At 41.2% G+C, this 23,137-nt stretch overlaps 1 protein-coding gene across 2 annotated transcripts in view; it reads left to right on the plus strand.

The window, feature by feature from the left end:
• Positions 1-23,137, plus strand: part of OGDH (oxoglutarate dehydrogenase) — a 58,856-nt gene that overhangs the window by 23,818 nt on the left and 11,901 nt on the right. Inside the window, exons 5-13 of one of the 2 annotated variants that reach the window (XM_063139567.1) lie at positions 7,155-7,199; positions 10,749-10,864; positions 13,955-14,109; positions 16,942-17,088; positions 17,485-17,575; positions 18,381-18,560; positions 18,802-18,930; positions 20,401-20,580; positions 21,355-21,507. In XM_063139567.1, coding sequence (XP_062995637.1) covers positions 7,155-7,199; positions 10,749-10,864; positions 13,955-14,109; positions 16,942-17,088; positions 17,485-17,575; positions 18,381-18,560; positions 18,802-18,930; positions 20,401-20,580; positions 21,355-21,507 — 1,196 coding nt within the window. The remainder of the gene's footprint in view (positions 1-7,154; positions 7,200-10,748; positions 10,865-13,954; positions 14,110-16,941; positions 17,089-17,484; positions 17,576-18,380; positions 18,561-18,801; positions 18,931-20,400; positions 20,581-21,354; positions 21,508-23,137) is intronic. The other variant, XM_063139568.1, reaches the window with a different exon arrangement.

Here is a 23,137-nt window from a genome sequence, read left to right on the forward strand (position 1 = left end):
CTGCTTAGCTAAGAAGAGCTGAATATTTGGTTTCAATTCTAACCAATGGCTCTGTCAGTGATCATGACAAGGAAGCTTTGGAATGTATTCCCACATCTAATGAGACTGAAATTATGGGAACCTGGGCTGAAAAGTGCATGTGTGTTCAGATGAGGATGTGTGTTCAGGTGAGGATGTGTGTGCTGAGCAATATTTGGAATTTGGTTCTTTTAGTACAACCCAATCTGCTCTTTAAATTTTGATCACTGTAGTGTATTGCCACTTTTTCGAGAGTAGTACAGGTTATGGTGGCTGAGCTCTATTGATTGCTGGTGCTTTCCACAGGTTAATCAACCTGGCTCCGCAAGCGCTTCTAAGTAGCATGCTTCTAACTTAGAATAGAGAAATAATAATGACAACTAACCTCTTTTAAGGTTGAAGTGTGATTAGAATTTTTTTGCATGTGATGATGTAAACAATTTTTCTACTGTTGAGACATTCAGAATTGACCTGATCTTAGACTGTGTGTTGGTGAAATAGAAGGCATCCAAGGAAGTTAACAAAACAACTGTGATGAATGTTGCTTTACCCATGTCTTTAAACGATAGAGAACACGTGCAGTGCAGTTCAGCTGATTAGACAGCAATCTTTGAGTAGCAGTTGTCATTCTGCCCTCTCCGTTAGGCATATGTTCATGCAGAGGTGTCAGCCATGAGGCCAAGGGGGTCTTATTAGACCTCAGGGGATCCCCAATGTGGCCTGTGGTACTCCTACATTCCACACAAACTACTGAACCCTCTTCAGCAAGCATGTCAAGTACATGACAGTCAGGTACAGCACGTAGTACAGTATATTGTAGAGCATAGTACTGATGGAATGGACATTTTGGTGAAAAAATATATAAATGTGGCTCCTGTAGGATAGAGAATCCAGCTCTGCAACCCATTTTACTTCGTCAGTGCTTGAGAGTAATTATATTTCTATAGATTACTGTTAGTGAATGAATGAATGAAATCTTTATTGCTAACAGCGAAAAGCCATCACAACTTGATATATTAGAAAGATAGAATACAAGTAAGATGATGAACTGATATAAACACGTTAGTAGTCTATCAGTAATACTACACCTTGGTAACAAGGATTTATTTAGATTAGTGTTATACTATTACTAGTTTCTTATCAGTGTTCATATATGAATCCTACGATTTTAATTAATATAGCTGTGCAAACTCAGTTTAAGAAGTGATATATTAAAGAGTAGTACAGTGTTTTTTCCTTCTATAGAACAGTGGCAATCAAAGTGTTTTATTATCCATGATGTAGCAGTGTCTATTTCTGTCCATTTTTGAATAATCAAGGCTGCGTGTACTCTCTGCACCACCAAAATAAATAAATGGGAACTTCTGTACTAAAGCGACTGCTCCAAGGAAAAACTGAATTCTGCAACTTCTATAAGTTGTTCACATTAAAATTATATAAACTGCAAAACATACAAATACATGCAGAGTTTTGTTTTGCTGGGTCATAGGAAAGGGGAGCGTGCCATGCAGGTCACTGTTAACTGTCTTCTCCTTTCCTCCTTTTTCTCCTTGTGCGATTTCACCAGGTGTTGTCTACTAGCTCCCAGATTTGCTTTCACTGCTATAAGGTCTAGAAAATTAATTTTAAAACCTGCCATTCTCAGGATGCTTAAATTTTATGCAGGGGTGACACATCATGGAGTACATAGGGAGCGGCCTTGTACCATATCAGGCATAGTATTTTGTCTGGTAGCAGCTCTCCAGAATATTAGGCCTGAGGTCTTCCCTATCACTTGTTACCTGAGCCTTTAACTGGGAAAGTCAGGGATTGTTGGCAAATCAAGTGCTCTGCCACAGAGCCGTATTCTCACCCCCATTGCTAAACAATGAATAACCGTAAATGTAACTGGTAAGGCTTTATCTTTGCTAGACTGGCTTAAAACTGGGTATTCTGAGACAGTCAGAGTTCCATCCTGCTGTTTCAACTGTTGGCAGGATGTTACTGAATTCATATAATAGCAGCAGAGCTTTGGTTCAGAGAACGTTTTTCTAATTTCAGGATAACTGGGCACAACTGAAAACCCTGAATCTGTTGCAGAAATAAGAATTGTTCATAGAATCATAGAGTTAGAAGGGGCCATTTAGGCCATTGTGTCCAAACTCCTGCTCAGTGCAGGAATCCAGTTTAGAGCATCCCTGACAGATGGCTGCCCAGACTCTGCTTGAATATCTCCAGTGACGGAGAGCCCACCACCTCCCTAGGCAGTTGATTCCATGGTCTAATTGCGCTAATCATTAGGAAGTTTTTCTTGATGTCCAACTGAACCTTAAAGCCTATTATTTCGTATCCTATAATGTTGGATTAATAGAGAACAGCTTGCGGTGTCTTCTGAGTGACAATCCCTTGGGTTCTTGAAAAACAACAACCCATCCCCAGTCTTCTCTTCTCAAGGCTAAACATACCCATTTCCTTCCATCTTTCCTCAAAGGACTCAGTTTCTAGTCCCCTAATCATCTTTCTTGCCCTACTCTGAACTTGTCCCACTTTATCTGTATTCTTCTTAAAGAGTGGTGTCCAGAACTGGGCCCGGTATTTGAGATAGCCAGCACAGAGTAGAGCGTTCTCAATAGAATAGGGCTGACCTATCTTAGTGATCCCATTGCATTCATAGTTGATACTCAAGCAGTTTCATCCTCAGTGTTTTCTCATCCTTCCATCAAATCTGCAGAATTGTTGAAATGTTTATATAAGCATTTTAGTAGGATTTTTTAAAAAGAAAAACTATCTACAATGACTTTTTTAGAATACTGCCAGCAATAGATTCCTACAGGATGCCCTTTAGTAGACCTAATACGACCTAATACACACATATTTTGTCAAATATAAATTGGGTGGAGAAGTGTTCATCCCTTTTTCCTGCCATATATTTGAGTGGAACTCAATACTTTCCCTGCTGCCATTTGCATGCATTTTGACTAAAAAGGTGCTAACTCATGTGCCATTGACATTTGTTGCAATATGTGCTTTGGTATATGTACTCAAGACAGAATTTAAAAAAACATGGTAGTTTGCTGCCTATTGTTGGAAACCTGCAGCAAGCTAATGACTTCAAGTGCATGCACAAGCCAGGTGTTTTTCCTGGGGTGTATCTTGCAAATAGCTAGTGCACTCTGCCCTTCACCCCACTTTATTTGGTTTTCAAGCTCTAGTTCATTTTTAGGAAAGGGGGTACTTTTTTAGCACTTCCACATAGGATGTTTGGACAGAAAAATTAACATAAGGAGACCTACTTCCAGGCAGGAGTTGCAAAATGCTGTGTCAAGGGATAGAGTGGAGCCCTTCTAATCACATCTGATGGTGAGGAAGGAGCTCCTTCAGTCAGCTGTTCCACAGAGATTAAAAATAAATGTGTATGTAGTACTGGAGTCACAGGGAGACTAACGTAATTTGTGCCTCTTGGAAGATAAGCCAGCAATAAACTAATCTTAAATAGACCTGTTTCCCCCTGGGATTTCCTTTTGAAACTAACTAGTGTCTTAGTCACATATTTAGGATGATACTAGCTGATCTGAGTTATACAAGGATAAAGGTCAATTTCATATTCTTACTGTAGAGTGGTTCTAAAGTTACTAAAGTCTTTGTCTGCTGATTAGCAATACTGAAAGAATGAGTTAGTTACTATTGTCCTTTAACACCGGGAAGTGCTGTGGTAATGAGATTTTTATGCTGAATACAGGCTTGCTGCTGTAAGCTAGATAATGTCCATTTGGGATTTATCAGCTAGTCGGGTAGCTTCTGTGAAAGATGTTTGTATAGGTATTCCTCTTTTGTGTAGCATTGCTTCAGATCCTAGCAATAAACGCTGTGATGTGTGCCACAAATATTCCTAACGTGCAGTTTGCAGGAAAAAATGCTGACTTTGCACTGACTTGCTGTTGTACCTGCATTATAAAATGTGAATTCAAACAGGTAGAAAGTTATTGTACTCCTAGATATGAAAATACTAGGGGCAGTCACCGGAGGAGGGGATTGATAGTATCGGCTGAAATGTGGCTCATATTTTAGTTTGAAAAATGTTGACTTTAATTTTAAATATTCTAACAGTAGAACTTCAGTGTGATATATTTTATTTTTTTACCTCTTGGGTAGAAGTATTTTATTACAGATAAGAAAATGTACTTTTGCATGTTCATGTCTAATTGAAAATATTGACTTATCCTGTTTTTTCCTTGTGTTCACACAATTTTTTTTCTTGTTAATGGTCTTCCCACTGTGCAGAGATCCTTTTTAGAACAAGTGTAGATTTCTGCTGCTATAAAAAAAATATACATAGATTTGTTATTCTTTTTCCAAATTGTCTTAGGTGCTACGCCACAAGATGTATTACCCACTTCTCAGGCCAGTAGGAGGTAGCTTATATAATAACAATTGATTGGGGACTATCTGTAGGCACACCACATCCCTTTCTGTATCCTCTCAGATGTCTTCTGCCTCAGCAGAAAGTGACAGAATGGTTATTTGTTGGCTTTTTTCAATCAGCAGGCCTTCAAGGTCTAGTGAAGATATAGATGATTCCATTTATATAGCCCAATATATATATATATATATATATATATACACACACACACCTTCCACTCTTGTGAACCAGTGCTTAGTTGAGCTTTAAACAAGATGGTGGTGCTTTCAGCTGCTTTTTCTTGCTGCCAGCTGTTTCCACCATTCCTGGGACCCCATCTCAACATTGCACAGAACACCAAGACTACTACACTCCATCCCAATCCTTGCATGCTCTAGTTTACTGCATGTTGGTCTCTAGTCTACTATAACAAATCTATCTTAATTCTTTTGGCATCCTGTAAGCAATCCACCAATAGGATTTGTAATCCAAAGTGGAGCCCCTTAGTAGAATGTTGAAAGGACCATGAGTTACATCCAACCAAAATGAAGATTTGCTACATTTTAGATTTTAATTTGCAAGTTGGTCCTAAGAAGTCTTGAAACTAATCTTCTTTACAGGTGGGTGACTTCAGCTTCCTAGGCAGAGGTATACAAGGCCACTTAGGAATATGCTGTTCTGGACTAAATTGGTTTGTTCTGTTTGGTAGGCTATCATCAATTCAGTCCTCCCACTGATGCAATTTGTCCCACATAGAGGTGCACTACTTTATTATGAGCCAACTTCTGGAGTAGCACCTGAGACAGTCTGCGTACTCACCTGTGATTTGCTTTCCTCAGATTCTCTCAAGTGCCTCTCCAACCCACCATCTGCAACAATGGCAAGGAGCAGGGGCAGCCTATGCAGACCTTGCAGTGAGAGGCTTTGACTTGTTCTGATGTCATGGAGTATAGTGTCTTTCACAGCATTGCTCCTTTTACCTATCAAAATGTTTTATCTTTTTATTCATTGCTCTAGATCTGTCTGTCTGGGGATCCTGGGGTGAGATGAGTGTCTATCTAGAATACCTGTGGTCCTCTCATTCAGTTCATAGTTAACAGTGCTTGCTGCTTTGGAAGTACTTATTTGGGAAGCTGCAGGGCAGGCCATGGTGTTCTTGAGGTGGTCTCCCATCAATGTGTGTGTTAATTCTCCCACTACTAATCTGAGAGGAGTATAACTCATCTTGTGGACTAACACTTAAGAGAATCTGAGCAGGACATCTCACAGGTGAGTAAGCAGCTGCCTGCTCTCTTCACTGATGGCTGTTAGCTGGGGGAGGGCGAAAGACTTCAAGTCTGTGGCTTACTCATGTTCCACTTTGAACCCCAGATTCCTCCTTAGAGTCCATAAGCAGCAGATTCTTAAAAGCTATTGCTCTGACTCTACGTCTTCAATTGGTCTTAATACCCAGAAGCATCCTCTGCATTGAAAATGGCCCCTCCCTGGAGGAAACGATCAAAGCCCTCTCCTCTTGGAGCTGAATAGAAACTTCCCTATGAGTAAGAACTTAGCTGGTCTTGAAATCCAGACCTTTCTCAAACTGCTCTGCAATATCCATACTTCCCCGATTCATTCAGCACAGGATGGTCATTAATTCAGGAGTTAAGACACGACTGAAATACACTTTTGCACAAAGAAGTCTAGATACAGTTGCTTACAACTGCATACAGAGGACAGTGTTTACACTTGCATTCTGATTTAATGATCATCCTGTGCTGAAAATTTTCTCAGAGGGATAGATGAGTATGCTTAAGGAGATGCCTACTCAGCTCTATGAGATAAAAGGACTTCAGTGTTTTTCTCCTAGAAAGGTACATTGTGCTTCTGGGCATTAAGGCCAAATGAGAAAGGTGAGATACATCAACAGTGACTTCAGTGGTACACAACCAGCTGCTGCTTGGTAAAATCCTGCCAGTAAATTGTTCCTCCTTAGGAGTTGGCCTCGAAATCTGTATTACAGCCAAGCAAAGTTTAAAGCAAAGCCATGGACAGCAAATCCCACCTTCATAAAACTAACTACGAAGATGAGAGGAAAGCCAGAGTTGCTGGTGACTATTTCGTTAAATCTAGGCTACACAGACTCAGTTGTGAATCTGCTTTCAGTATCTTTGTCCAATCTATCTCACATAGCGTTTTGAGGATAAAGTGTGTGAATGTTATGTATGCTGCCTTGAGCTACTTGGAGGAAGAGTGGCTTACAAATATGGTGGTAAAAAAACACGTAAGGGTAAGCTTCTTCACCTAGGACAGATAAGAGATTCTTTAATAAAATGTTTCACTTGTGATTTTTAACTAGGAACCTACCTTAGCAACTCCTCATTTTCTGGCTTAATCTTGATGTGCTGTATTATTTTTCATTTGCATATTTCACTTAAGGAAACAGTGAGGAGATCTTAAACCACGTAGCTTAACTGCTATCTATCCACTGTAACTTTCATGCTTTTTATTCTTTGTACAGTTTATATAGCTGGCTCCAAACGATTCACTCAAGGATTTCTTCCCCCTCTATTAGTGTAGGCATCCATCATTCTAACCCTCTCTTCTGTGGTGGATTTAACTGTTTATGTGTGGGTACTGTTTAAAAAGTTGACTTTCTCTTATATTACTACTTTCACAATTCTTGGGGTTGTTTGTTTTTTATAAAAAAAAACAACTAACTTTGACTGGGTCTCTCTGTCTTCTCCTTTCTGCATCCCACCTTTCCCTCCTTCCCCAGATCTTGCAGTATTCAAGGAGCGGCTGAGAGTGCTAACAGTAGGAGGTATGCAAATAATGAGCCCCTAACCCTTCTGGAGACTAGGACTCTCTGAATAGTTGACTCTGGGCAGGTACAGCTTAGGTAAAGTTACAGCTTGCCCCATGTTGCAACAGTGTTATGCCTTTTTCTTTCCAAAGTGATTTTCAGTGTTGACAGTGAAACAGATGTGTGTGATCAAAGTACTTCGTCAGTCATGCTCCCAAATTATTTACCCTTTGTTAGCCATCTTCCCTATTGTTTGCTTGCCTTTGTTTTGTTGCCTTGAGTATTTCGGAAAGCATTGTCATTCTTTACCATGCTGGATTCCACTAAAATGTAATCGTTACTGGACGTTCATCAGAGCATATGTCCAAGTGGCTGATACAGTGATACTTAGGCAGATTTCTGTCAATTTACTTTGTTGTGCAAGATGATCCACGCAGGTGCATAACTTTAGGCAGTGAGATTCATCTAAATAATTAGGGTTGGTTATTTTTTCGGCCATGCTAAGAGATTGCCATCCCCTTGTAATCCTGCACTGTATGCTTGTAGAAGGGTTGGGCAGTTAGGTGCCCAAATTCTTTATTGTTATCTCCTAGCTGAAAATATATATATTTTATCTAATGATTGAAGGGAGCAATATTAGTGAAAAGAGTGGGGGTGTCCCACACAATATTGATCAACAATGTTTAGAATTGATCAACTTCTCTGGGCTTCTTCCTGGCAGACTAATGTGTTATGATGGATAAATAACACTTGGGAAGTGAAGCGTATTAAGAAAATTCTCCCTTGGTGCATGTATAAGAATGAATATTCTTTGACTTTGCTCCTGTCACATGACCCTTTATATTTCTTTGAAAAAGTACCGAACTTTGACTTTGATCTGGATTTGGCTGTAGCTACTGTATTTCTTCGATTGTAAGACGCCATTGATTGTAAGACGCACACTAATTTCAGTACCACCAACAGGAAAAAAACCCCTAAGACACACCTGCGATTCTAAGACGCACCCCATTTTTAGAGATGTTTATATGGGGGGAAAAGTGTGTCTTAGAATCGAAGAAATACGGTAATTGGATTGCAGTCCCACTGATGCGATTCTAATTCCCCTAATTCAAGGGGGGGGTATGTGTGGCCCTCCAGATGTTTTGGCCTACAACTCTCATCATATTTATATCTTACATAAAAATTCCTGGGCAGTGATATTTTCTCCCCCATCAGCATCTTTAGTATGGGATGGGAAATGCACAGCTAACTGACAGACAAAACACATTTACCCTAGCCCAATCCTATGTCCAGGTTGTTTGCAAAGTGATGTTCTTCAGGCTGAGGGTGAGTTGCTTGTGAACTCCTTAAGTATTTCAGATATCTGCTCTTTAAAAAGGGGAAGGGCAGAATGGTATGGGAATTAACCAGCCAGATGTTTCTCCTAAGGACAGAACTCCATGTGATAAGAGGCTGTCACCAAAAATGGCAACAATGTCTCCAGCCCTCCAGATGTTGTTGGGCTGCAACTCCCATCAGTCCTAGTCAACATAGCCAATTGCGAGGGATGCTAGGAGTTGCGGACCAACATCTGGAGGGCCACAAGTTTCCAAGCCCTGCTATAGTGTTTTACCCTGTTTACCCCATTTTGTTTCCCTGCCCCCACTCCTACATCATTGTCTACTGCTAGTGGGAGAGCAACATGGGGTAAATGTGACTAAACATTGCAGAGAAAGGGAGACAACTCAGCATTGGGTGGCTGTTTTTCATCAGGTATCACATGAAGTTCTTTTTCTGCCAACCTGCTTCCAAGATTACATAATCGTCTACTACAATGGAGCAGAAGTGTGTGATAAAAAGAAAGAAATGCTTTGGAATTGGCCTATTATAGGAAGAAGAATGGAATGGCTGTCTATATGACCCTTCCCACCCATTGAGATCAACAATAGAAGCTGTTCCGTGCGCTTTGGCACCAAAATGTTTTGAATGTTAGCTGTTTTATGGTTTAAAATTTTGTATATTGATTTTTAATGGTCAGTCTTCTAATCTTTGTAAACCGCCCAAAGAGCTTCGGCTATGGGGCAGTATATAAATAATAATAATAGTAATAATCTGAAGTGTAGTTGGCAGGAACAAGAGAGAAGGGCCTTCTTCACTGTGGTATCTAGAATGTGGAGCTCACTGTACCAGGCAATCCATTTATGCCACTCATCAGCAGGCTTTTACCATCATCTTAAGGCATTGTTTTGTCAGGACTTTAGCTGGTCTTTGTTTTTACTTTTATCTCCCCTCTGGAATAGGTAGTTTGTTGATTTGCTGTTTTTTATTGTTTTCTGTTGCGATTCAAAGACACTATTCAGACGACAAACTGAGCCAACAGTGGTTAAGCATTTTGAACCAAACATTATGGCTTAGTGTGACATGTAAACCATGACTTAGAGTGTCATGTAAACCATTCCTAACCGTGGTGGCTACATAACCACGGTTTAAACACGCTTACCAACCATTTACTGCAAAAGAGTTAGTGGCCTAACCGTGGCTGAGCATGTTGTCGGAACAGGACCATATTGTCATCCTATTTGAAATTGTTCCTAATTCTTTTTAGTTATCTACCTTGAGTACATAATTGAAGTGGAAAAGTGAGAAAGGAATTTCAAAATAGATAATTTTTGTCTGTTGTAGTTGCCAGACAGTCACTAGATGTTAAGTTAATAGCCATTAAGGAGTTTGTCTTTAACGTTACAAAGTTCTTGTGAGGCTGCTGTGCAGAATCCACTCCTGTCAGTTCCTGCATCCTTCTTATAGACATCTTTCTGGCCCTTGGAGCTATCAAATCTTCAGCTAAAATATCTTCAATGTTATTCGAGCAGCTGATACTAAAGTATTTTAATAGCAGTGATAAGATGGTGGGCCTGGTGTATGGTAGTAAGTGTATCTGGTAACTTTGCCTAGTAGATATTTAAATGGATTTTTGAGAAATAATTTCAAGATTTGCAGGAAGTAAAGCCTTTTTGAGGCCTGTAGAGTGAGCTTTAGTTGCATAGAGACTTGTAAAGTCTTTCTTCCCCTGGGGTGAGCTATTCAGGAGAGTCCTCTGCAGAACCCTAACTCCAGTACATAATCTTGCTGCTTTTCAATCTTTTGGTTCTGGGAATTGGTCCTTTAACTCCTTTATTTCCTGCTTCAGTTTACTTTTAATTCTGAATACGTGGTGAAATGTGGTATCAATGTACGTTCGCGATACCTTTTATTTGTTTCCTTTGTTTATGTTCTAAAAATGTATGCATATGGGTCTAAAATTCATATTGATTCCTCTCCTGGATTTAATTACCAATTTTCATGGCAAGTATATTACTTCATTTATATCCTATGTGCCTTATAATAACTTTTTTGTTCTTGCTTACCTCTCTGTCATTTTAATTACTGCTTCTTTTTTTTATTCATACAAACCTCCTTCATGCTTATTTTGTGCTGCTTTCTTGTCCCTTCCCTTCTTCACCAAAACCTGGTTCCTGTGCTGCGGCTGTCTGCATTGAACACCCTCCCCCACTTCTTCTTTGCCTTCTCCTATCCATGAAAATCCTGCAGGGTTTTACGGCCTGGATGAATCGGACCTTGACAAGGTATTTCACTTGCCCACTACCACGTTCATTGGAGGAAACGAGTCTGCTCTCCCACTTCGGGAAATCATCCGCCGTTTAGAGGTAAGAGACTGGAGGCCTAAAAACTATTCAGACATAATTCCTTTCCTCCCTGCTCCTAGTCTATGCCTAGCAATAGACTTGTGTGCTTCTTCCTTGCTTCTCCCACAGCATATTTAAAATGGCTGCACAAGCCACATTCAATTAAATACAGGATCTCCCTATTTGGCATTCCACCTCTACATGCCAAGAGTGGGGAGGAAGATAACCAGAGGCCCAATCCCAAGTTCATTACGTGTCAAGTTTGCACGGGGAAGTAATGTAAACATCCTTCTAATCACGAGTAAAGTTGTTATCCTAAATAACATTTTCTGCAACTGCTTTTGTAAACATGTTAACAGTGTAGTCCTGAAAATGTTGTTTTAAAATAATGATCATCTTCAACAGCAGGGCAGAAGCGATATATTTTTACTGGTAGGGAGTCTAGGAACAGATCTGATACTGCAGGGAGAACATGAGGCTCAGTACAGAAGTTCTTACTACATGGAGCTGATCTCCTTGTAAGAAAAAATGTCCTACTATCATACCATAAGTGTGGCAAAAAAACAAAAAAAATGACACCATACATGTACCCTATTTCTTCGATTCTAAGACGCACGTTTTTCCCCATATAAACATCTCTAAAAATGGGGTGCGTCTTAGAATCACGGGTGTGTCTTAGGTTGTTGTTGTTTTCTGTTGGTGGTACTGAAATTAGTGGGCGTCTTACAATCGAAGAAATACGGTATTTCCTACATCTTTCGGTAGGAAAAATACTGTCTGTGAAGCAACCCTCTGAAAGACACATTGCTTAAATCAGCCTTCCCCAATGTGGTGCCCTCCAGATATTATGGACTTCAGCTCCCATCAGCCCCAGACAGCATGGCCAATGATTAGGAATGCTGGGAGTTGTAGTCTGAAACATCTGAAGGGTGCCAGGCTGGGGAAAGCTGGTTTAAATCCTCTGTCATAATGCCAACACTAATAATAATGTACTGATCCTAGTACAATTCGCAGGAGAGCAGACCTAATAAACTCATTTCTCAAATAGTTTCATTCCTTGCATTGTGGGGAAAACTCTGCTATTGCCATTAGAAGCAATACTGCCATCAGCTGCTTTGAGTGATCCCTTTTTGTGTGAAGAACTTGAACAAACTGGTGCCACATTAAGCAGTTTGCTTTGAGCCCTTCATAGGGCTGGTGGTGGTGCTTTTGATGACATCTTCTGGAAACCACCAGAGGAGCTACCTCCTCTTAAGGAGCTCCTTAATTAGGAGCTACCTGTTCTCAGAATATTGTGGAAGCCCAAGTATAGAGTCACCTGCTAATAACAAGTTATGTTGTATCCATAAGAATTCAAAGCCTATGTGAATCCTTCTTTGAGAAAGTAGATATATGGCCAAGGCTTTGGAGAGGTAGGATGTTGTCAAGAATAACCTGTCCCCGAGGTACTATTTTAGGGAAATATACTGTGGAGAATTTGATCCCTGGTCTGCCTTTTTTGGAAAGACAGTAAAATAGTAACTTAAAATATGATTATCCAGATCTGCAACAACAGATGGGAAAGTGAGAGCAGACTTTTATAGGTGCTCAACTCCCCAAACTGCTGAATTGTGAAAAGTATGTAATATGAAAGCTTAAAAGTTTTAATGGCCATTCCTGATGGAAGCAAGTATCTCCCTCTGTTTTCTGGCAGTGATACAGTTTTTCTTGCCAATGTGGGTGCCTCTTGCTCAGCAGAGCAGAAGAACAGCTGCTGCTGACTCTTAAAAAGAAAAGGAAGGGGGTGGGGATGAGAAAACCCTCAAGGGCAGTAACACTCATTCCGTGTTCCTGCTGTAACTATGTTCAAGCAGAATAGAGACGAACACCCAGTCACGTTACCAGCAGTGGCTTTTTCCCAGTCCACCATTGTCATCTCAAAATACACCTCCCTTCATTCTGGGCTTTAGGGTTGCCTTCACCCCCCACTCAATAACCAGGTTCTAATTTACATACTTCATAAGGCAGCACCACTTTCTGGTGAAGGAAATAGAACCTTGTGTCCTCTGCCTGTGTTAGTTCTCAGTGTCATGCTTGTGCCTAAAAATAATTTCCAACAAGGCTGCTTAAAGGCCAGGCTTGCCACCACTTGCCAGACATTCCGTTGATGCTCTGCTTGCATCTCATGCAGTCCCCTTGCTTGGTATTAGAGTTTGAACATAACAGATTTAAAGTGCAGCAATTTCTGGGATGTTTTAAATTGGTGGTTTGCAACCGTCTACCTTCAAGGAGCAGTTTACACTTCAGCTTGTCTATCAAGGAACCTCTGTGCATTGCAGAGGATTACGAGGCACGCTTTAGGATATATACTCAATTTACGCAGGGCCTTAACCATTGCGCCATGTAAACTGAGTGAACTCCAAAACACACCAGCAGTCCACTGTAGTTGCACATTGCAGAGACAGGTTAGTAGTAATGATCAAGCTGTCTTTTTCAGGGAAGCTTGTTTGATCTTCTTGCTTAGGTGCCCCTGATAAATTTCCAAGATTTGAAAATCAGTGTCTTAGCTGAAGAACTTGGATATATCCTACTTCTGGTGGCAGGGTTTTAGTCCTATGTTTGAATGCAACCACATAGTGCTTGGTCACGACTACGTCTACTGGAAAGTAAATCTAATTCCAGAGCCAGTGCAGTGCATAGTGTGTTACATTTGGATTGTCAAGACCTGGGCTCAAATCCTTGCTTATCTGTGAAGCTTCACCAGATGGTTTTGGGCTGCTTTGTTGGTCTAATCCAGTGGTGGGCAACTTGTGGCCCTTCAGATATTGTTGAATCACAACTCCTATCAGTCTAGCCAATTTAGCCCGTGGTGAGGGATGATGGGAGTTGCCATCTAACAACATCTGGAAGGCCTCAAGTTGCCCACCCCTGGTCTAACCTGCCTCACAGAGTGTTTGTGAGGGTAAAATGGAATATGCGCCATCCCAATTTTCTTAGAGGAAAGGAAAGATATAAATACAATAAATAAGGTTACATTTACACTTGACTACTTGTATAAAGTAATTTAATTTGTGCTTGGAATTCGTCAGAACTCCTCCTGTAACTTGCGTCCTCCCCTTTTATATTAAACAGATGGCTTACTGTCAGCACATTGGTGTAGAATTCATGTTTATTAATGATCTGGAGCAGTGCCAATGGATAAGGCAGAAATTTGAAACACCTGGTGTCATGCAGTTCTCTAGTGAGGAGAAGCGCACCCTGCTGGCTAGACTAGTCCGATCAACAAGGTACTTCTTCATCCTGATTTAATGAAACTTATTGAAATTATAGGCGGCGGGAGTGTGTGTGTCTGTGTGGTAGTACAGGCCCTGAAGTCTCCCAGGTTTCATATTTCATGGAAACATATTAGGATCCTACCAGTTTAGGTGCATGTCCCAGAAGAATGAGAGTTTGTTCAAGTGTTGAAATTCTTGGCAAATCGGAATGTAAAGAGGCCAAGACATTTTGCTCCATACCGCATGCCTTTCAAAGCACATTTCTCTTGGGAAGTGTCCTTTTCCTTGAGCAAATAACTGTTGCTCCACCTAGGATTAAATTGTATATTATGGAGATCTTCCCTATCAAGAAGTCTAAAGACTCTTAACCAATAGTAGAGAGACAGAGATTTTTCACTGAATAGGAAGACCTACACTCTCGCCAACTCAGGATGACATTCCATGCATCCAGTGAAATGGGCTCTGGTCCACAGAAAAGTATGTCTTAAATTGTTTTAGTCTGAGATGTTGGTGAGTGATGCCGCTCCTCCTTCTTCGTATACCATTTTATAGCTTTGCTGTTTTAGGCTGCCATCCCATACACACTTACTTGGGAATAAGTGCCATTGAACTCAGGGGGTCTTGCTTGTAAATAGCCATGCATAGAATTGTGCTGTTAGAGATTAGGCACTACTTATGTACCACTCAGAACTGGAGTACCCACCTGGTCTTTTAAAATGAAAACAAAAAGTTACACAGAACCAAAAATTGGACACTAAAGGCATCTCCTCAAAAGCAATTTCCACCTTGTTGTAAACCTTGTAGTTTAAAAACATTTTGTGTTATTTCTTGGAAGGCTATGCACCTTATAGAATCATAGAACAGCAGAGTTGGAAGGGCCCTACAAGGCCACAGAGTCCAACCCCCTGCTCAGTGCAGGAATCCACCTTCATTGATGCTGCCACGTACATCCTTCCTGATGATATTTTTCCAGCTAAAGCACAATCAAGAGTATGACTATCCTCTTCCCCCTTCCCTCCAACCAATTACGGGGGATAGATTATTGCATTGAATTTAGTAGCACTGAATTTAGCCTAACACGAAAGGAAAAGTCTACTCTTTATTTAGGAAAGCCCTCAAGTGTTGGCTTTTTTCTCTGCTCTAAGTCTGTATGCGTGTTTTCTGCTGACTCCCTAGATGACTTGCAAAAATACTCTTCTGAATCTTTATGATTTTTCCGTCATCCTGTTTTTACTCTGGCCTTCCATACTCTTGAGTCATAAAGCAGGATATTTGAGAGATCCAGAAGGATGTGACCCTGTTTCTTTATTGCGGGGGTGAGGACACTTTAAAAATGTACTTCCTTTTGAAAACGCAGCTTGCCGTGTCATGACAAGATGTTGCTGCTTCCTCTACATCTCTCTGAGTGATGCTTTTTATGCTTCACTCCAATGTGGCAGATGTTCTTCCTTTTAAACCCTCCACATCCTCTTTGTCCTTTACAGCCCATTACATACTACTGGTGTTCCAATTCATTGTGGATCCACATCCATAATGCTTTAGGTTAGGGATGCACAACCTTGTTAGCCCAGAGGGCTACATATGATGTTTTGGGTTATGGACTGCGTAGACACACACACACACCAACAGTCTTGATACAGATCTTGCTCTTTCAACACAGCTAGCTGTGGCACGAAAAGAGCGATCTATGTGAGGCTCTGTTGGAAAAGTAGTAAAGAGTACATGTGGTGTGGAGCAGTGAATTCAGCAGTGGTGGGAGGATCATAGCACCCTTGGGTGGGACACAGTAAATGCCTTGTTGAGGTGCAGGTTTTGCACCCCTGCTTTGCGGCAAAGGTCTCAGATCTTGAATACAGATTTATAGAATTATAGAATAGTAGAGTTGGAAGGGGCCTATAAGGCCATCGAGTCCAACCCCTTGCTCAATGCAGGAATCCACCCTAAAGCATCCCTGACAGATGGTTGTCTAGCTGCCTCTTGAATGCCTCTAGTGTGGGAGAGACCACAACCTCCCCAGGTAACTAGTTCCATTGTCGTACTGCTCTAACAGTCAGGAAGTATTTCCTGATGTCCAGCCGGAATCTGACTTCCTGTAACTTGAGCCCTTTATTCCGTGTCCTGCACTCTGGGAGGATCGAGAAGAGATCCTGGCCCTCCTCTGTGTGACAACCTTTTAAGTATTTGAAGAGTGCCATCATGTCTCCCCTCAATCTTCTCTTCTCCAGGCTAAACATGCCCAGTTCTTTCAGCCTCTCTTCATAGGGCTTTGTTTCCAGACCCCTGATCATCCTGGTTGCCCTCCTCTGAACACGCTCCAGCTTGTCTGCATCCTTCTTGAATTGTGGAGCCCAGAACTGGACGCAATACTCTAAATGAGGCCTAACCATGTCTTGTTTCCCCGTTTCAGATCAAGAGGGAGGGCTCACACAAAGATATCTCCATATACACTCCTCTCCACTATCTCTTCTCCTTTGTTCAGGCTGCAATAGGAAATAATAGAGAGAAGAGCAAATGGGAGTGCAGAGATCACAACTGTCCCTGCCATTTTCTCCTTTCATTGGAGAACATTGGAACAAGTACTGGGGGAATGGATACCACCTCTTTACCATGCTTGGCTTCCACATCTTAAAAATGTAATCCATTGTCCTTCCTGAGCAAATTTTTAAAGATATTATCACACCTCCTTAAAACCCTCCCTACAGTTTTGTCCAGTTGAATTCAACACTCTAATGTCTCTTAGATAGTAGCATATTGGTTTACAAAACTCACTTAAAATTATCTCGCTAAGACCTTTCTGGGTTCTGCTGCAGTTGTCTTAAAAGTGACTTATTTTCTTCCTTCCAGATTTGAAGAGTTCCTGCATAGGAAGTGGTCTTCTGAAAAGCGTTTTGGTTTGGAAGGTTGTGAAGTCCTGATCCCAGCTTTAAAGACAATAATTGACAAGTCAAGTGAGAGAGGAGTAGATTATGTTATCATGGGGATGCCTCACAGGTAACTTTGATCTTGGGGTAAACTGATTATCCGAAGGAAGTTAAGCTTGTAGCGTGATGAAGATAGGTTGGTGTACAAATTGGACTTGAATCTGGCATGTCATCTTTGCAGTGGTCTTGTCTTTGTGTTCTTGGACAAGCTACTCTTCTCTGAGTCTCACTACCCCATTTTAAAAATGAGAATGATCGATTACTATCTCACTGGATTGCCATGAAAGCAAACACAGGATCATAGATTGCCACATGAATTGTGCATAGTAATGGTAAGAATTCAGTTAAACCGGAAACGCTATAATCCTTTTTACTGCAAGGGAAGGTGTGGCAAAATGGATTAAAAGAATTTTGTCTGCATATAAACCTGTGCAGTTTCTTGCTAAATATGGTTTTGGTTTTCTAGAGGGCGCCTGAATGTGCTTGCAAATGTTATTAGGAAGGAGTTGGAGCAAATTTTCTGCCAATTTGATTCCAAGCTGGAGGCTGCAGATGAGGTGAGCTAACTCCTTAATCTAGATCATGTATTCCTACTCCACAGGGCTCTTGCTCATACTGGATACACGACTTTGAAAACAAAAGCAACGTACGTGCCCCCTTTCCCCTCTGAACATTCACTGTCAAAAGTCATATGTGACTCAAAAGCTTGCTTCTGGCACTTTTAGTAGTTGTTCAATAGGGCAAACTCTGCACTAAGACGTGGGTTATCATAACGTCGTCCAGAACTCTAAAGCAGCTTTTCATCAAGGTTAATATTGTGTCATGTTCTTGTAACTGAATGTCAAAGTGAACTTCCCAATGCTCTAAACTTAGCCTTTCGTATAAGCCTGACATTCAGGAGTAAATAATACAACTTAAGATTCCATAGTACTTTGTCCTCCTCCTCCCATTTGGTAGTAACTATATAAAGGTGAGGCTTTTGAGATTTTTAACACTCCTCAAGTGATCTAAAGTAACAGCTGAGTGTTGCTGCAAGATTAGTAATTCCTCACAGCAACTGGTGGGCCTATCTGCATATGGGATAGAAATGTATACTGAAATCTCATTCTAGAAAGAGCCATACTGTAAAATGTGAGTACAGGTGAAGACCAAAGTAAAGCAGGTTTCTCACCACCAGCACCACCCTTTTCTCCATTCTGTTTTGTATTCTGGACAACTCTGCACTTGCTCTGGATAAACAGTCTGTGCACCTTGGGCAAGGTTCATTCCCTCCCAGAAGATAAAATTATAAATATTTTGTAGCTACCTTGAGGCTCTGAAAATTCACAGTATCAGAAATTCAGACTTGGTCTCTCTTCTCAGGGCTCAGGGGATGTAAAGTATCACTTGGGAATGTACCACCGGAGGATTAATCGTGTCACTGACCGGAACATCACTCTTTCATTGGTTGCAAATCCTTCCCACTTGGAGGCTGCTGATCCTGTAGTTCAGGGCAAGACAAAGGCAGAACAATTTTATTGTGGAGACACTGAAGGGAAGAAAGTAAGTTGACATATATAACCTGTCTGGTCCTTTTCTTTTCTCTGGGCATGGGTGGCCAGACGGAAGAGAGATTCTTTTTTTCAGGTGCCAAAGTAGTACTTGTAACTCATACTGCTTGTTCCTTCTCCAGCCAGTAATCTCTTCTTCAGTCGCATTGTTGTAACCTCTACATTCAGCTCTGGGCACTTCGTGCTTCAAGATTATTGACAAACCTTTCATTTGTTTGTTTTGGTCCTCAAAGGTGATGTCTATCCTTTTGCATGGAGATGCTGCTTTTGCTGGGCAAGGTATAGTTTATGAGACTTTCCACTTGAGTGACCTGCCTTCCTATACAACGCATGGGACAGTTCACGTCGTAGTGAACAACCAGGTAAAATCTGGATCTTTGTTATGAGATTTTCTTGCTCCTTTTTCCAATTTCAGAGCAACTGTGATTAGGAGCACGTTGATCTTCTTAATGATTTGTGTCTGTGTTCCTGGTAGAACTTCTGTGAATTTTGTTTTGATTATGAAGTTTTAAGTTACAGCTCAGTACTGTTACTGACTTCCTGTTCCTCCCAAAACATCTGGATGGGCAAATTTACAGAATATGCCAGGTTCTTTTTCTTCTTTCCCCCTCTTTTTTTGTGGTTCCCTCCTTGATGGTGTTGTGTTTTGTTTGTTATTGTATTTGCAAACTAAAAGAAGAATAACATGCTAACTTCCTGGAGTGATGTTGGGTGAGCTGTAATAGTTGAGTTCATAACCAAGGTACTGCCCTTTTATAATTTGACCTAATTCATTGTTGGGACATGCTTCTAGGAAGGAAGCTCTTGTTGAATAAGAATACTAATCTCATTCTAGAAAGAGCCATACTGTAAAATGTGAGTAGAGGTGAAGGCCAAAATAAAACAGTTTTCTCACCACGAGCACCGCCATTCTGTTTTGTATTCTGGACAGTTCTGTTCAGCAATTATCAGCCACCAGCAGCTGGAAGGTGGGCATGAAAGCAGAGAACTTAAACCTAAAGAACTCCACCCACCATCTTCAGTAACTGAAAATCCCCAAATTCTCAGTGTTATGGCAAGCTCCAACAGTTACTCTGACTTTTGGTGGAAAAGCTATCATCATGTAGAGAACGAAAAGAGCTGCAATTATCAGAAGACTGAAGGCAGGGTCTTAAAGGAATACACTAGCTAAGTTAGTGATGGCAAGAGGAACTGTAAACACAAGAAAGGAAAAACATGTGGGCCAGAACCATCTTCCCGCTCCCCATCATGTATACACACATACCTACCTGTGTTTCTTGCAATGGATTTTAATTGCAAGCTGCTTTGGGAGCCAATTTTTGCTCCAAACTGTGTTATAAATATAATCTGCTCAGTGGATCCTGGGCCGGATTGTATTTGGAATCATTGCCTAAGCAGTCAAGTACTTATGCATAAAGTATTTTAGGTCAATGATGATGAATTAGTGGAGACCAGAGCTGCTCTGAAATTCCCCACCAAGGAAGGCTAGGTTGTCCCTGTCTCTGTTGTCCTTCTGTTGGCAAGCAAAAATATTTTTATTGAGGCAGGCCTTTGGCATATGAGCTGGTCTGTTGCTGAAGAGGTTTTGTAATTAGTTGTTGTTATTATTGTTGTGTTTTTAATTATGTTTTTAATTTGTTTTGATTATTATGTTTTAATTGAAGATTTTATTTTTCATCCAGATTTTATTGTTAGCTGCCTTGAGCACCATTCTTTGGCAGAAAGTCAGCCTATACATTTAATTAATTAATTAAGTCCTCATATAACTCTTACCAAACTCTTAATTGTTTCCACTGTTACTTTCCTTAAATGGTTTCTATTGTCTTCTCCAGATTGGATTCACTACTGACCCCCGTATGGCTCGGTCTTCTCCGTACCCGACAGATGTGGCCCGGGTGGTTAATGCACCCATTTTCCATGTCAATGCTGATGATCCAGAGGCTGTGGTGTATGTATGCAATGTGGCAGCGGAATGGCGAAATACTTTCCACAAAGATGTAGTGGTGGATCTGGTAGGTGGTTCTGGTTCTTTTGAGTATATTGGTAAATCTGTGTATGAGCTCAAATAAGAAAATATTTAGAAGGAAACATTAGCTCTTGTGGCAAACATCAAGCTGAAATCTCGGGGTCATTTGATTATTTTAAATACATTTTAAGCTACTTATCAGAACAGGTTCACGGAAATTATTTGTGAAGCTCTTCTGCTGACATATGGAATCAGTAATGGGAGCATTAAAGAGGAAGATCTTCAAGGCCTGCCTAAATGCCAGTGTTGAAGACGCAAGGCATAGGCTAGTTGGAAGAGAGTTTCAAACTTTTGGGGGCAGTGCTCAGAAGGCACCATCTCTAATGCAACCCGGTGTGGGCATCTCACAGGGGGAATGAAAGAAGCAGAAGGTGCCTCCATCCGTTTTTCCACCACCACCCCATGTCATAGCCCACTCCACTCAGCAGGGTCCCCCAGTCCTCTTTGGAGCATTTTCAGGAAGGCTCTAGGAGCCATTGGGGACAAGAAGGGACAGGAAAAAAACATTTCTGCCTGCCCCCTTCCAGGTGCAGACTTCTGGATCCAACCTCTGAATCAAGATTATCATGCTTGTGTTGCTAACATTTCAGTAAATATTGCTTCTGTTTTATGCTGATTGAGGTAACGATTAGTCCCTCTGGAGTTTTTCATATCAAGCATTTGCAAATAACTAATAAGCTTGAAAACTAATTTTTGTTTGGGAAGATGAAATATGTAGGCTTACTTAACAGAGGGTGTGTTTTTCCTTCAAATGTGCCAGGTATCCTACAGGCGAAATGGACACAATGAGATGGATGAGCCAATGTTCACCCAGCCGTTGATGTACAAGCAGATCCGAAAGCAGAAGCCTGTGCTACAGAAATATGCTGAGACACTAATTTCACAAGGAGTGGTAAATCAGTCCGAGTATGAGGTACTTACATTTATGGTTTGACAATCTGTAGCCGGTGACCCATCAGAACCTCTTAGAGATGCCTTATAAACGTCTTTCCTTTTTTAATGACTGAATGGAGGGGAGGAGCTCCACTGAGAACAAAAGTGCTAAGTAAAAAGCACATAAAACAGCTGCTGTCTATCTTTAGTATATGGGCAAGATTGTCACTACTTTAGACTGACTCCAGGAGGTAGCAGCAGCATCTAAAATGTGGAATAGAAGGGAGGGAAAGGAAGTTATAACTGTCAAAGTGGAAACCGTTATTGCGATTGGGAGCAAAAATCAGGGTGGGGTGCACTTTTCCATGAAAAACATTCGGTGTTGACCCAGGGAGGGCCGTCAAAGGTTGCTGCAGTCAGTAACCGCCCTCTGAACCGCCCAGAGAGCTTCGGCTATTGGGCGGTATAAAAATGTAATAAATAAATAATAGTACAGATGGGAGGAGAAAGAGGGGGTGGCGTCTAGATCCGTTTGAATCTCCTGTGACAAAAATATTCCTGGCCCCATTTTGGCACAAAAAAAAAGGAACAAAAAGCAAAAGGGCTCCGACCACAACCCAGATCGTGCTTGGAGTGGGGGCAGGGGGAACTTGGCAGTAGAAAAGGTGGGTTCTGCCATCGAGCCCCCTGAGATACTGGATGGAGCCACCCAGAGGACCAAGGGGAAAGTGGGGTGGAGAAGAGCCACCGATCATCTGTCAGGTGCACAACCACGCACTGTGGGTTGTTCACAAAGCAGCCCATAGTGCATAACTTGTCACCCGCACAGGGTTGTCGTGTCGTGTGAACTCACCCATTCATTCCCTTTCCTTTCCCAATTAGTCCTTAGATTGAATCAAAGCGAGTGACTTTCTTCCATCCTATCTGCCATCCAGGACACAAAGGACCTTGTGCCTGTGCTCTGTCCTTATGCTATCAGGCTTCCATGGCAGGATATGGACAGTGTGCATACACGGTGTTCAGATTTTGGGGTTTTCCTTAACACATGTGCGCCCGTGCACGCGCGCACACACTTTCTGCTTATCGTGGTGTCCCCTGGGTTTGCAGACCTCCCTTCCTTTTTTGCTCTAGGATTGTCCTGTTTTATTGCCATACTGTTAGCATAGGGTCATGCCCTTTCTTTTAGGTACGGATAGTAAATAGGTTAATAGATGAGCACCTTGATATTCCACATTCAATCGCTATTCTTACAGTTTCTCGGATCTTTGACACTTGGTAATGCCCATTTCTGTACATATTTACATTGCACAGTATAACATAGAAATATTCAGGACACAGCCAATACTAGACAATAGCCTTTCAATTCTTCGTCATGGGTGGCAATGTTTCCCTAAAATTGTATGGCTTATTGAAACCAGTTTAGTGACATTTGTGCCCTAGTACAGGCGATGTGGCTTCTCATATAGTGATTACCCCTGTCAGAAAACTTTTTCTGCTGGCTTGGAAAATAGCTTTCATGACCAGTAACGCCCTCAGTTTAGTATAGAAAAACTGTTGTCCCAGGCCCAGTTAATACCTGCAGAGGATGTAGATATAATGATTACTCCTTGGATGCTATTTACCAGAAATGAACTTGAAGTTGGGCTCACCTCTACATTGTGTTTATGCAT

The sequence above is a fragment of the Elgaria multicarinata genome, chromosome 12 (genome assembly GCF_023053635.1).
Source record: "Elgaria multicarinata webbii isolate HBS135686 ecotype San Diego chromosome 12, rElgMul1.1.pri, whole genome shotgun sequence".
Classification (NCBI taxonomy): domain Eukaryota; kingdom Metazoa; phylum Chordata; class Lepidosauria; order Squamata; family Anguidae; genus Elgaria; species Elgaria multicarinata.